Source organism: Ailuropoda melanoleuca, chromosome 2, assembly GCF_002007445.2.
Source record: "Ailuropoda melanoleuca isolate Jingjing chromosome 2, ASM200744v2, whole genome shotgun sequence".
Classification (NCBI taxonomy): Eukaryota; Metazoa; Chordata; class Mammalia; order Carnivora; family Ursidae; genus Ailuropoda; species Ailuropoda melanoleuca.
Window position 1 is genome coordinate 8,309,809 of NC_048219.1, and position 14,220 is coordinate 8,324,028.

The 14,220-nt window shown below is 47.6% G+C and overlaps 1 protein-coding gene across 6 annotated transcripts in view; it reads left to right on the forward strand.

Annotated features, from left to right (window-relative positions):
- PTPRU (protein tyrosine phosphatase receptor type U) overlaps positions 1-14,220 on the forward strand; it is an 83,355-nt gene that overhangs the window by 49,252 nt on the left and 19,883 nt on the right. For all 6 annotated transcript variants that reach the window (XM_034648034.1, XM_034648044.1, XM_034648053.1 and 3 more), the window contains one exon: positions 2,701-2,858. In XM_034648034.1, the coding sequence (XP_034503925.1) occupies positions 2,701-2,858 (158 nt within the window). The remainder of the gene's footprint in view (positions 1-2,700; positions 2,859-14,220) is intronic.

Here is a 14,220-nt window from a genome sequence, read left to right on the forward strand (position 1 = left end):
GTGTGTGTGTGTGTGTGTGTGTGTGTGTGTGACTGTTCAAAAGCTCTGCTTCCCCAGGCCCTTTCCCCACCTCCTCCTCCCTCCAGCAGCAGGCTTGGGGAAGTTTCTGGAAGGGGCCTCGAGTCTCGGTTTTCAACGACTGAGCCTAGCCAGCCCTTGGGACAAGGAAGGCCCTCCTGACCTGTCCAGCCCCTGGCCAGTGCCCTCCCCAGCACAGAAAGCAGCAGGCCCCTCCCTGCCGGCTGGGCGCTGCCCTCGGCCCACCTTGTGGCAGGACCACAGGCCCAACTGTGCTGTTCTCTTTGCACGCTGCCAGGAGGGACCACTATGCCTACTCCTACTACCCGTAAGTAGCCCCGGCCTAGCCTCTTGGGCCCTGTCCTCCTCGTGTGGAGGGCCTCGCGCAGGTCCCCCTCTGGAGTCCACAGCCGTGCACTGTGTGTGCGTGTCGGGGGCGGGCCCGTCCCCACCCTGGCAGCTGTCCCCCCGGTGCATACAGCTCTCAGGTCAGCAGGAGCCCCTTCTCTGGCTGGGCGGCCCCAGGCTCTTCAGACCCACCATTTCTGGGCACTTCCTCTGGGCTCAGACCCTGAGAAACACGCACTGTGATCCCTCCCGTGTTACTGACGAGGAGACGGGGGCTCAGAGAGGTGAAGGGACTGGTCAGAGGTCACAGGAAGTCCAGAGCTGGGGTTACCACCCAGGCCCCATCTGACTCCTGGTCTCCTGATGGTACTTTGTGTTCCGCCTCTGCCTTCTCTGATTCTACAAGCCTTCCAGAACATTCCCTGCACCTGTGCCTGTTCTGCCTCCTCGCAGACCAGGCTCAGGTGGCCCCAGGACAGCCCAGAGGACGGGGGTCTCTCACCTCGTCCTCCTGGACCCTCTACTTGCATCCACGTCATCCAGTGTCGCACCGGCTTTTCCGGCAACCGCACCCCTGTCAGCTCAGGGGGAGCCTCCAGCGGGACTTTTCCAGGAATCGCGGCCAAGACGGTTGTCCCGCCCTCTCTACTGTGCAGTTCATGTTTGACCCTAAACGCAGAACTTGTCCAAGTGTCCGCTCACACGCTGTCTGCCGACTCTCACCCTGAGGTCCGCTGGCGGCTGGTGGTGCTCGCCGTCCCTCCGGCTTCTGTCTTCTGCGGAGCTGGGGGGCTGCTGTTTGTGGTGCTTCTTCCAAGTGAACCGAGAGGCCTGGGCAGGGAGCAGAGCCCTGGGGCGCACCCCTGGAGACCGCCTTCTAGGCACAGCGTAACTGCTGTCCTCTGTCCACGGCCCTCTGTCTGTTCTCCCTGTGGCTTGCTGGTGTCTGCCTGTCCCTCCCTCTCTGTCCCCTTTCCTATCTCTCCTTGTCATGGGCCTTTTATTGTCTTCTTCTCCCTCTCCTCCTCCTCTTATCCTCCTGATTCCCTTGTTCCCTCCTAACCTCCCTCTCCTTCCTCCTGCCTCCTCCACCTTCTTTCTTATGTTGATGGTCAAGCCGACAGCCACAGAGGCTTCTTTTCAGAAGGTGATGGCCAGAGCTTGGCGGTAGGGGTCACCCGGTCTTCCCCTGCCCCAGACAGCTTTTGAACTAGGACGGGCTGATAAGAATTTGCCTGTCTGGGACTATCCCTCCCTTAGCCTCTTTATCTCCACCGATGGTCAAAGTTCCTGAGCCGTCTTAGCCTGGAAGTCCTCTCTCAAGACTACCCCACATCCTGCATGCTGCAGGGCCCAGCAGGGTGAAGGGCCAAACTATTCTGAGCCCTCCTCCCTGTGACTGGGGCCCTGGCTCTGCTTCCGTCTCAAAACAGGTCCCAAGTCATTCTCTCTGCCTTTTGCTCAGCCACTCAGTCATAGAGCTGTCCCCCCAACTCTTCTTCCCTCTTCTCTCCAAATCTTCTGGGGTCACAAACTGCCATCCTCCTCTCTAGAGCTGGGCTGGAGGCCTGGGCTGTGCAGGGCCCTTGTCTAGGAGTCTTTTCCCAAGGCCTCTCAGGAGGAACTGGGCCTCTTGCTTTCTGCCTCCACTGCTTCCAGTGGCTGGATGGACTGGTGGGTCTTGGCAGGAATGTGGACCTTGTATGGATCTCTTTACACATCTAATGTGGCCCATGGTGGGACCATCCTGGGGGTTCTGGGGATAGGACGAAGCCAGTTGGAGTTCATTCCCTGCCCAGAGGAAGACTCCAGAACAGTGGCTGAGCAGTGGCTAGACTCTCTGCCATGAAGGAGAAGCATAGTGCACCCCCACTGTAGGGAAAAGGGGTTCTGAGGTCATATGTTCGGTGAGGACGGGGGAAGGGAGGATGGCTCTGGGGGCGTGCTGGGGCTGGAGCTGGGGCAGTCATCTTCCTCGTTTGGATGGGATGACTGCTGTGACACCAAAATAGTCACAGAGTAACTATTCTTCCCATTTCCTGAGCCCTCCAGGCCAGTGACGGGGGCCAGGGCCCAGCCCGAGGCCACTGGGCTTCATCCCTTGTTCTCAGCAAAGGTCCCCAGGACAGGGACTCTGCCCAGTCCCTTGCAGGGGAGGCCGCAGCTCTGGGTTTGCTGAGCAAAGGATAGAGGCAGAGCCCTCTCAGTATTTAGAGATGCTTCTAGAATGCCTCCTGGCCTCAAGGCCCCCTGATGGTGGGGCCTCCCCACCCACCTCTGGGCGTTGTCCTGCCCAGCTCAGTACCCATGTCTCTTGTCGACCCCTCTCTGCAGGAAGCCGGTGAACATGACCAAGGCTACTGTCAACTACCGCCAGGAGAAGACCCACATGATGAGTGCCGTGGACCGGAGCTTCACGGACCAGAGCACCCTGCAGGAGGACGAGCGGCTGGGCCTCTCCTTCATGGACACCCATGGCTATAGCCCCCGAGGTGAGTGCCTGGCCCGCCCGCCCTTCCCCGTGGCTCTGGGATTCCACACCTGAGCCAGGAGGACTGAGCCCATCCGATGGGTTCTGTAACACCCTAGAGCCAAAACGAAACACCAGTCATGCTCCCGTGGATGCCAGCCCTGGCGCAGGCAATGCCGGGGAGGCATGGGTATTACTTTTGCCCCGGGGGAACTTTAGGAAAATGGAGCACTTCGACACAGACTCATAGTGGAGGCATGCGACGTCTAATGTTGATTGTGGGAAGGGCTCCAGGGACTCAGAGTAAAGAGTGACACTGTGTGATCAGAGGGGACCAGATCTGTCTCCAGCCAGTTGAGCAGCTGCTGTGGGAGAGGCAGGGGACTGGTGGCTAAGAAGGATGGCTCTGGAGTCAGACAGGCCTGGGTTTGCATCTCAGTTTCCCCTTAGCTGTGTGACCTGGGGCAAGCTGCTTAACCTCTCTGGATGTCTGCTTCCTCAGGTACAAAATGGGGTAGTGATCATCTCTGCTGGTAGGTCCGCTGGAAGACTAGGTTGGCTATTGCGTGTATGCGTGTCGTCAGTGCCGTGGCCCGCATGCCGGCAGAAGGCGGTGGATCAGCTGAATGTACTCGGAGCTTGTCACAAGTCACTGCCTCATCATCTTTTTATTCTCTTTAGTGTTGATTTGTACAAGAGAAAGTATGTAATGTTTCTGGAAGTCATGCAGTGATAAGACAACAAACACCAGGATGTTGTCTGGGTGTCCCTCCCGAAGAATATACCCTGCACCCCTCTTACACATCAACACCCCCTGAAATTTGTGTCTGTAATTTCCTTATCGTTCGGGGCGTAGTTTTACCCTGTGTCCATGCAGCCCCACACGGTGCGTTCTGTCACTTGGCTCGTGTTTGAGCTTTATACAAATGCGGTCCCACGGTTCCTCCGCTCCGCGCTGTTTCTCATCTTTGCCCAGGTGGATGTTTCGCTGTCTTCTTTTGTTTTCTCTGACGTGTCGTTTTCCATTATATGAATGTATCGCGATTGATTTCTCCTCCTGCCATCCAGCGACATCTGATTCGCTTCCAGTTTTCTGGTTATTACACACGAGGCTGCTCTGAATGTTCTGGAACGGATCTCCAGCTGCGTCCACACAGCAGATCGGAGACGGAGAGCAGCCGGGCTGCGGAGCGAGCCTGCTCCCCTTTGGAAGACAGTGCTGAGCTGTGTCCCAGAGTGGCTTTGCCTGTGCTCACAGCCAGCAGCAGTGAGTGCGAGCTTCTGCTCTCCCTGGCAAGCTCAGAATTTGCCAGGCTTCTTCACTTTTGCCAAACTAGTTTGTATAAAATGGTAATTCTCTAGAGTCCTAATTTGCATTTCTCTGATTACTAATGAGTTTGAGCATATTTTTGAATCATTATTGGCCATTCAGCGTTCTTCTTCCATGAAATGCCTGTTCATGCCTTTTACCTAATTTTCTATTAGGTTTTCTGTTGCTTTCTTAGTGGTTTTTAGGAGTTCTTTATATATTTAGGATGATAATCACTTTTCACTTATGAATTGCAAATATCTTCTCTCAATTTGTGGCTCATCTCCGCAGGTTATTTTTAGTGTCTTTGGAGGAACAAGTTTTTATTTTAATTTAGTCAAGTTCATCAGTCTTTTCCTTTCTGATTTCTACTTTTTGTGTTTTCTTCGAGAATGCTTCCTTTGCAGGGTCATAAAATATTTTTTACTTTTTTCTAAACCTTTTTATATTTTGCATTGCACATTTCAATCTTTACCCATCTGTGATTGATTTTTGTGTGTCATGGGAATGAAGGATTTTCTTTTTTTATATTTTCTTTTCTTCTTTAAATTTTTTCTGTAGTAACTCATGTCCCAGCTTCTGTTACAGTTTGTATTTTCACCACTGATTTTGGACCCGCCCTCATCAGAGATCATGCTTCCATATATTTGGGGATTGTCTTTTGGCTCTTTGTTCTCTTTGATTGGCCACTTTGGTGATTCCGATGTCTGTCGATACCTGATTGCCTCATTATCTAAATCTTGTATCTGGTACATCAAGTTCTTCTGCCTTTGGTCCTCTTCAGGGATGTCTTGACTGTATTTGTCCTTCTCATACATTTCATTTCATTTATTTCATTTCATTTCATTTCATCTATTTATTTATTTAGGGAGAGATTGCATGCAAGCACAGCGGGGAAAGGGTAGATGGACAGGGAAAGAGAGGATCTTTTTTTTTTTTTTTAAAGATTTTATTTATGTATTTGAGAGAGAGAGTATGAGCAGGGTAAGGGGCAGAGGGAGAAGCAGGCTCTCCACTGAGCAGGGAGCCCGATGTGGGGCTCGACCCCAGGACCCTGAGATCATGACCTGAGCTGAAGACAGATGCTCAACAAACTGAGCCACCCAGGTGCCCTGGGAAAGAGAATCTTAAGCAGGGGCTCGATCTCACAACCCTGAGATCATGACCTGAGCCAAAATCAAGAGTTGGATGCTTAACCGACTGAGCCACCCCGGTGCCCGTCTCTCTCATACATTTCAGAATCATCTTTTCAAGTTACTTGGAAAACTTTTTGGGTGGATTTGTATTAAATGTTTAGATCAATTTGGTGAGAACTGACATCTTAGGAATTGTCTTCGCATCCACGGGGGGATGTCTATCACCCTATGTATTTAGGTCTTGAGTGACTTTCAGTAAATTTCTCCATAAAATTTTGCACATCTTTTGTTAGATGTACCCTCTGGTCCCTTGTATTTTTTATTTCCATTGCAAATGGTACATTGTGTGGGTGTGTGTGGTAAAATACACGTCATGTAGAATTTACCATCTTAACTGTTCTTAAGTGTGCAGTTGGGGGGTATTAAACACATGCATAACGGGCGACCGTCGCCATCATCCAACCCCATAGCTCTGTTCCCCTTGTGAAACTGAAACTCTGTTCCCACAGAGCAGTAACTCCCCATTCCTGCCTTTTCCCAGCCCCTGGCAACCACCGTTCTCCTTGCCGTGTCTGTGAATTCGACTACTCTAATTATCTCATATACATGGAATCATAGAGCATTTGTCTTTTTGTGACTGGCTTATGTCACTTAGCTGAATATTTTCAAGCTTCTTTCATCCTCGAGCATCGTTCAGAATTTTCTTCCTTTTTAAGGCTGATGAATATTCCATGGCATGTATGTACCACGTTTTGCTTATTCGTACATTCACCCATGGGCGCATAGGTTGCTTCCGTGTTTTAGTTATTGTGAAGAATGCTGTTGTGAACATGGGTGCACACATATCTGTTCGAGACCCTGATTCAGTTCTTTTGGGTACACACCGATAAGTGGAATTGCTGCATCATATGCTAATTCTATTTTTAATTTTTTGAGCGACCACCGTACTGTTTTCCACAGTGGCCGTACTGTCTGACATTCCCTCCAACAGTGCATAGGGCTCCACATCCTTGTAACAGTGGTTATTTTCTGTTTTTTTTTGTTTTTGTTATTGATGGTAACCATTTCAGTGGGTGTGAGGTAGTCTCTCACTGAAGGTTTGATCTGCATTTCTCTAATGATGAATGATGTCACGTTGGCCAGGTGCCATTTGTGTATCGTCTTTGGAGAAATATCTATTCAAGCCCTTTGCCCATTTTTGAATTGGTTTTTTGTTTTTTTTTGCTGTAGAGTTTTAGAAGTTCTCTCTGTACTTTAGATATTAATCTCTTATCAGATATATGATTTGCAAATATTTTCTCCTCTTCTATGGATTGCCTTTTTACTCTGTGGATTGTATCTTTTGATGCACAAAATTTAAAAAATTTTCATGAGGTCCCGTTTGTCTATTTTTTTCTCTTGTTGCTTGTGTTTTTGGCATCATAGCCAAGAAATCACTGTCAAAACCAATGTCATGAAGTTTTTGTCCTGTGTTTTCTTCTAAAAGTTTTTTTTAATTAATTTTTTAAAAACAGTTATTATTTTTTTAGAGACAGAGAGCACGTAAGTGAGGGTGGTGGAGGAGCAGTGGGAGAGGGAGAGAGAATCTCAAGCAGGCTCCATGCTCAGTGCAGAGCCCGACATGGGGCTCGTTCTCATGACCCTGAGATCATGACCNCCAAACTAGTTTGTATAAAATGGTAATTCTCTAGAGTCCTAATTTGCATTTCTCTGATTACTAATGAGTTTGAGCATATTTTTGAATCATTATTGGCCATTCAGCGTTCTTCTTCCATGAAATGCCTGTTCATGCCTTTTACCTAATTTTCTATTAGGTTTTCTGTTGCTTTCTTAGTGGTTTTTAGGAGTTCTTTATATATTTAGGATGATAATCACTTTTCACTTATGAATTGCAAATATCTTCTCTCAATTTGTGGCTCATCTCCGCAGGTTATTTTTAGTGTCTTTGGAGGAACAAGTTTTTATTTTAATTTAGTCAAGTTCATCAGTCTTTTCCTTTCTGATTTCTACTTTTTGTGTTTTCTTCGAGAATGCTTCCTTTGCAGGGTCATAAAATATTTTTTACTTTTTTCTAAACCTTTTTATATTTTGCATTGCACATTTCAATCTTTACCCATCTGTGATTGATTTTTGTGTGTCATGGGAATGAAGGATTTTCTTTTTTTATATTTTCTTTTCTTTTTTAAATTTTTTCTGTAGTAACTCATGTCCCAGCTTCTGTTACAGTTTGTATTTTCACCACTGATTTTGGACCCGCCCTCATCAGAGATCATGCTTCCATATATTTGGGGATTGTCTTTTGGCTCTTTGTTCTCTTTGATTGGCCACTTTGGTGATTCCGATGTCTGTCGATACCTGATTGCCTCATTATCTAAATCTTGTATCTGGTACATCAAGTTCTTCTGCCTTTGGTCCTCTTCAGGGATGTCTTGACTGTATTTGTCCTTCTCATACATTTCATTTCATTTATTTCATTTCATTTCATTTCATCTATTTATTTATTTAGGGAGAGATTGCATGCAAGCACAGCGGGGAAAGGGTAGATGGACAGGGAAAGAGAGGATCTTTTTTTTTTTTTTTAAAGATTTTATTTATGTATTTGAGAGAGAGAGTATGAGCAGGGTAAGGGGCAGAGGGAGAAGCAGGCTCTCCACTGAGCAGGGAGCCCGATGTGGGGCTCGACCCCAGGACCCTGAGATCATGACCTGAGCTGAAGACAGATGCTCAACAAACTGAGCCACCCAGGTGCCCTGGGAAAGAGAATCTTAAGCAGGGGCTCGATCTCACAACCCTGAGATCATGACCTGAGCCAAAATCAAGAGTTGGATGCTTAACCGACTGAGCCACCCCGGTGCCCGTCTCTCTCATACATTTCAGAATCATCTTTTCAAGTTACTTGGAAAACTTTTTGGGTGGATTTGTATTAAATGTTTAGATCAATTTGGTGAGAACTGACATCTTAGGAATTGTCTTCGCATCCACGGGGGGATGTCTATCACCCTATGTATTTAGGTCTTGAGTGACTTTCAGTAAATTTCTCCATAAAATTTTGCACATCTTTTGTTAGATGTACCCTCTGGTCCCTTGTATTTTTTATTTCCATTGCAAATGGTACATTGTGTGGGTGTGTGTGGTAAAATACACGTCATGTAGAATTTACCATCTTAACTGTTCTTAAGTGTGCAGTTGGGGGGTATTAAACACATGCATAACGGGCGACCGTCGCCATCATCCAACCCCATAGCTCTGTTCCCCTTGTGAAACTGAAACTCTGTTCCCACAGAGCAGTAACTCCCCATTCCTGCCTTTTCCCAGCCCCTGGCAACCACCGTTCTCCTTGCCGTGTCTGTGAATTCGACTACTCTAATTATCTCATATACATGGAATCATAGAGCATTTGTCTTTTTGTGACTGGCTTATGTCACTTAGCTGAATATTTTCAAGCTTCTTTCATCCTCGAGCATCGTTCAGAATTTTCTTCCTTTTTAAGGCTGATGAATATTCCATGGCATGTATGTACCACGTTTTGCTTATTCGTACATTCACCCACGGGCGCATAGGTTGCTTCCGTGTTTTAGTTATTGTGAAGAATGCTGTTGTGAACATGGGTGCACACATATCTGTTCGAGACCCTGATTCAGTTCTTTTGGGTACACACCGATAAGTGGAATTGCTGCATCATATGCTAATTCTATTTTTAATTTTTTGAGCGACCACCGTACTGTTTTCCACAGTGGCCGTACTGTCTGACATTCCCTCCAACAGTGCATAGGGCTCCACATCCTTGTAACAGTGGTTATTTTCTGTTTTTTTTTGTTTTTGTTATTGATGGTAACCATTTCAGTGGGTGTGAGGTAGTCTCTCACTGAAGGTTTGATCTGCATTTCTCTAATGATGAATGATGTCACGTTGGCCAGGTGCCATTTGTGTATCGTCTTTGGAGAAATATCTATTCAAGCCCTTTGCCCATTTTTGAATTGGTTTTTTGTTTTTTTTTGCTGTAGAGTTTTAGAAGTTCTCTCTGTACTTTAGATATTAATCTCTTATCAGATATATGATTTGCAAATATTTTCTCCTCTTCTATGGATTGCCTTTTTACTCTGTGGATTGTATCTTTTGATGCACAAAATTTAAAAAATTTTCATGAGGTCCCGTTTGTCTATTTTTTTCTCTTGTTGCTTGTGTTTTTGGCATCATAGCCAAGAAATCACTGTCAAAACCAATGTCATGAAGTTTTTGTCCTGTGTTTTCTTCTAAAAGTTTTTTTTAATTAATTTTTTAAAAACAGTTATTATTTTTTTAGAGACAGAGAGCACGTAAGTGAGGGTGGTGGAGGAGCAGTGGGAGAGGGAGAGAGAATCTCAAGCAGGCTCCATGCTCAGTGCAGAGCCCGACATGGGGCTCGTTCTCATGACCCTGAGATCATGACCTGAGCCGAAATCAAGAGTTGGATAGATACTCAACCGACTGAGCCACCCAGGTGCCCCTCTTCGAAGAGTTTTAGAGTGTTAGGTCTTACATTGAGGTCGTTGATCTAGGTTGAGTTAACTTTTGTGTATGGTGTGAGGTAAGGGTCCAACTCCATTTTTTTGCATGTGGATGTCCAGTTTTCCCAACGCAAATGGTACACTTTTAAAATATTGCATTTCTAATTAGTGCTCACATAGAGAAATATAGTTGATTTTTTGTGTATATTTTGATCTTATATCCCTAGTCCTTGATAACCTTATTTATTAATTTTCGTTTGTTTGTAGAATCTTTCAGGTTTTCTAAGTATGATCAGAGGATCTATAAATATGGACAGTTCTGTTTCTTCTGTTTCATTTCCCTTCCTTTTTTTTTTTTTTTCCTTGTCTTTTTGAGTGGCACTGTCTCGGACCTCCAGCACTGGGTTGGATGGAAATGGTAATAGCAAAAATCTTTGTCTTGTTTTCCTGGTTTTAAAAGGACTGCTTCTAACATTAAACACCGAGAATGAAGTTTGCTACAGTTTTTGGCAGAAATGTTTTATCTGGGGGCGCCTGGGTGGCACAGCGGTTAAGCGTCTGCCTTCGGCTCAGGGCGTGATCCCGGCGTTATGGGATCGAGCCCCACGTCAGGCTCCTCTGCTGTGAGCCTGCTTCTTCCTCTCCCACTCCCCCTGCTTGTGTTCCCTCTCTCACTGGCTGTCTCTATCTCTGTCAAATAAAAAAATAAAAATCTTGGACTCAGTATAGGTATAATATTGTTCAAGATTTCAAAGCTGTGTTCAAGAGTGGGATTGGCCCATGATTTTTTCTTTTTTTGTACTATCCTTGTAGTACCTTGATACCTGGTTTCTGTTATCAAGATCCTGTTAGTCTTGTAAAATGCACTGAAGTCTCTTCTCTTTTTTCCTTATTACGATAGATTGGAATAATTGACACCTTGAGAGTTTGGTGGAATTCACCTGTAAAACAATCTCTTTCTGTTGTTTTCTTGATGGAAAAATTTTAAACTTGTAATTCAGTTTATTTAAAGGTACAGGACTATTGAGACTTTCAATTTTTTTCAAGCCATTTGTAGCAAGTTATTTGTTGTCTAGGAATTTGTCCGTTTCATTTAGGTTTTCAAATTCACTGACATGCCCTTATTTATCATGTTGTCTTTGTGATCTCCCTCATTAAATTTTCACCCCCCCCCCCCGGCCTAGCACGGTAGCTATTATCAACTCATCTTACAAATGAGGAAGCAGAGAGGAAACAGAGAGGCTCAGAGAGGGGAAGTCACTTGTCAAACACCAGAAAGTGGCAGAGCCAGGATTTAAAGGCAGGTCTTACTGAGTTGCAAACAGCTGTTTCTACTGTCTCATGCTAGGCCTCCAGGGAGGCATGGGCAGGATTTGGACAGGCAGAGATGGGGAAGGAAGGGCATGCACGGGTGAGGGAACAGCCTGTGCAGGTGAATTGGGCGGGAAACTCCAGTGGGCGGTGGGGAGAGTGGGAGGTGGGGACAGTGTGGGCTCATGCCCTGCTGCTGAGTCCTCTGGAAAGATCCAGAGAGGCAGGATGCATGGGCTCTACCCCAGTTGCTGACAGCTGGGGAGACATGGCCTAGGGAAGATAGGCCCAGGCTAATTGCCATGGGGATGGTGGGAGCAATGAATGCTGCCAGACGTTCGAGAAGATGCGCCTTTGGGCAGAGGCGGTCAGGGTTTGGGCTGCACTGGACAAGGTGTGGCGCTGGTGAGGAGGAAGTGGGAACCACGGGCAGACTGTGGGGTACGGCAAAGGTGTGGTCAGGAGACTGGGGCCATGGGTCAGCCCCTTTTCTCTCCCCCCACGCCCCACGCTGGTCCAGCTTCCACTTCCTTTGTTGCTTTCCAAACAGAGGAGCCCAGATTCTTGTGGTGGGGAACAGAAAGCCATGAATTTTACACCGGGGACTTATCATGCTGAGTAAATGGTGGCAGGCTGGCCTCGAGGAAGACGGCTGGGATGTTCCCAGCGTGGGGGAAGGGGCCCCCGTTGTGTCTGAAATTCTGCCTGTGAAAACCCTCAACCCCTTCTGAGCCCTGTCCATCTGGAGCTCTTGACCCCTGGGGGTGCCGGTGGGTTCCGCCTGCCAAATGGTTTGTCAAATAACTGCTAGGTTCTTTTCCTCTACTCAACTTCTCCTTTATCAGGAAGAAAGATACAGGGAAGGTAGGGTAGACAACAGGGCCTCAGAGTCTGATGGGCCTGGGTTTGAATTCTGGTGCTGCTGCTTAATGGCCAACTAACTCACCCCTTGTGGGCCTCGGTTTCCTCATTTGGATGGGGGATGACGGTAGTGCTCACATCGTAGGAATAGTCTAAGGATTAAGTGACCTAAGTATCATGCCCCACATAGGAAAGTGTTTGATATGTAAAATATTATTAGCTATTATTACAAGCTATGTTTCTTTAATTTCCTAATTGCACCAGGGAAGGAAAAGTCTGGAGGGTTACTAGATCATATAACTGGGGGCCTGTTTTCATCTGAGGTGGATGGGAATTGGGGAAAGGGCCCATCTTTGAGGAAGGTCTGAAGATTTTCATTTTCAGATGGGGAAACTGAGGCCCAGAGAGGTCAAGTGACTTGACTCAAAATTTGAATTCGGGTCTCTCTGACTCCAGACCCAGTGTTATTTTTTCCCCCCTCTGGGCCTCAGCCCTCCCTCCCAAAACTATAGCTGTCCCATGGCTGCAGAAGATGTCCCACAGTCATGATGGAGCTGGGGAGAGTCTGGTAGAAGCCCCGGTGGCAACCTTGAAGCTGAGAGCTGGCTCTCACCTTCCTTCCTCTCTTCCTCCAAGCTGGTCCTTGGGGTGGGGGTGGGGTGTGGGAGGGGAAGAGTGTGTGTCTCACATCCCACAGAGACCTGTCTTCTCTGGGCCCCGGAAGTGGAAGAGCCTCTTGGCAACATCATTGCTCATCGCCCTGTTGTCTTCTGGTGGTCTTTGGTGTTTTTTTTTTTAAGATTTTATTTACTTACTTGAGAGAGAGAGCGCTGGGGTTGGGGGTGTTGTACAGGAGGAGCAGAGGGAGAGGGAGAAGCAGACTCCCCATCAAGCAGGGAGCCCGACGCAGGGCTTAATCCCAGGAACCCAGGACTGTGACCTGAGCTGAAGGCAGACACTTAACCGACTGAGCCACCCAGGTGCCTCTCCCGGTGGTCTTTGTGGAACATCTTATGTCCTTCTTGGGCTCAGGCAGAAGCCCAAGATTTGGCTGTGGCTTCCCATCGGGACCCCGACCAGGTGGGATTTTTTGCTTGTGTTCAGCCATTGCAAGCTGATTCCGTGTGTACTGTGAGGCTGCCTCAGGGCTGACCCTTCAGGTCCTCAGGGATGGGCTGTTGGACTCCCCATACCCTCCCTTGCCCCTTTCTCCACCTGGAGGGCCCTCCAGGGAGCTGTCGGCATGGCTTCCACAAAGAGCGCTAGGACCCCTGCGTCTCCCAGTGTGTCGAGCCAGCAGATAGCCTTTGTGTTGAAATCCTTGTGCTCGTGCATTTCTTGTACATGTTCTTCAGAATTGTCAGGTCCTGAACCAGGATCCTGCAGTGGAGAAGGACCAGGGAAGGAAGGCCCTCTCCGGTCAGCCAGCTGCCCTGGCTGTCTGGGACTCGTGACGCCCACAGCCCCGTCTGCATGTTCATATCATCATATGGGAGAATAACAGTTTTTGTCTTCCCTTGACACATGAAGAGGGAGGTTTAGGGAGAGTAAGTAACATCCCCAGCGTCCCATGCAGAGCTGGGATTTGATCTCAGGCCTGTCTGACTCCAGAGCCTGTGTCTTAATCACCACAATCATCCCTGTTTTCCCCTGAGGATGTTTCAGGAAACAAACAGAAAAAGCTGTCCGTGCTGGGAGACGGTGGTGAAACATTGCTGTTTCCACTCATTTCTTGGAGACTGAAAATGCACACTCATTTGTAGGAAGCCCTGGGAGGTCTTATAGGGAAAAACATACTTCTTTTGGTTTCAACCAGAATTTCAGATTCCTTTAAAACAGAGAACCCCTCCTCATCGCCCTTCTCTTCTCCTTTTTAATGGAGTAGCACTTAGTCATCTGTCATGATTGGTGTTTTCTGGAATGCACTTTCCCAACCACTGCATTAGGCAAGTCTCTCTTCTTTGGGCCTCAGTTTCTCCATGTGAAGAATTAAGGGCTTGGGGTATCTGGCCACAGTGGTGTAACTGGCACGTGACTAGCCCTCCAGCTGTAAGTAACTAGAAAATCTGGATCAACTGTGAAGGAACCATCTTCAGACATTGGGTGACAGGTAGCTCAGGACTGATTACCAAGAGAAGAGGAATAGATGAGGTGGGCCGCACCATTGCACTGCTTGTCTGCCTGGAGGCGGTTTTCAAACTGTGGCACAGGGAACCCAAGCAGGGTACAGAAGTCCCCCTGATTGGAAGAGCCAGGGCTTGGAGTCCGGGGGAGTTGTGC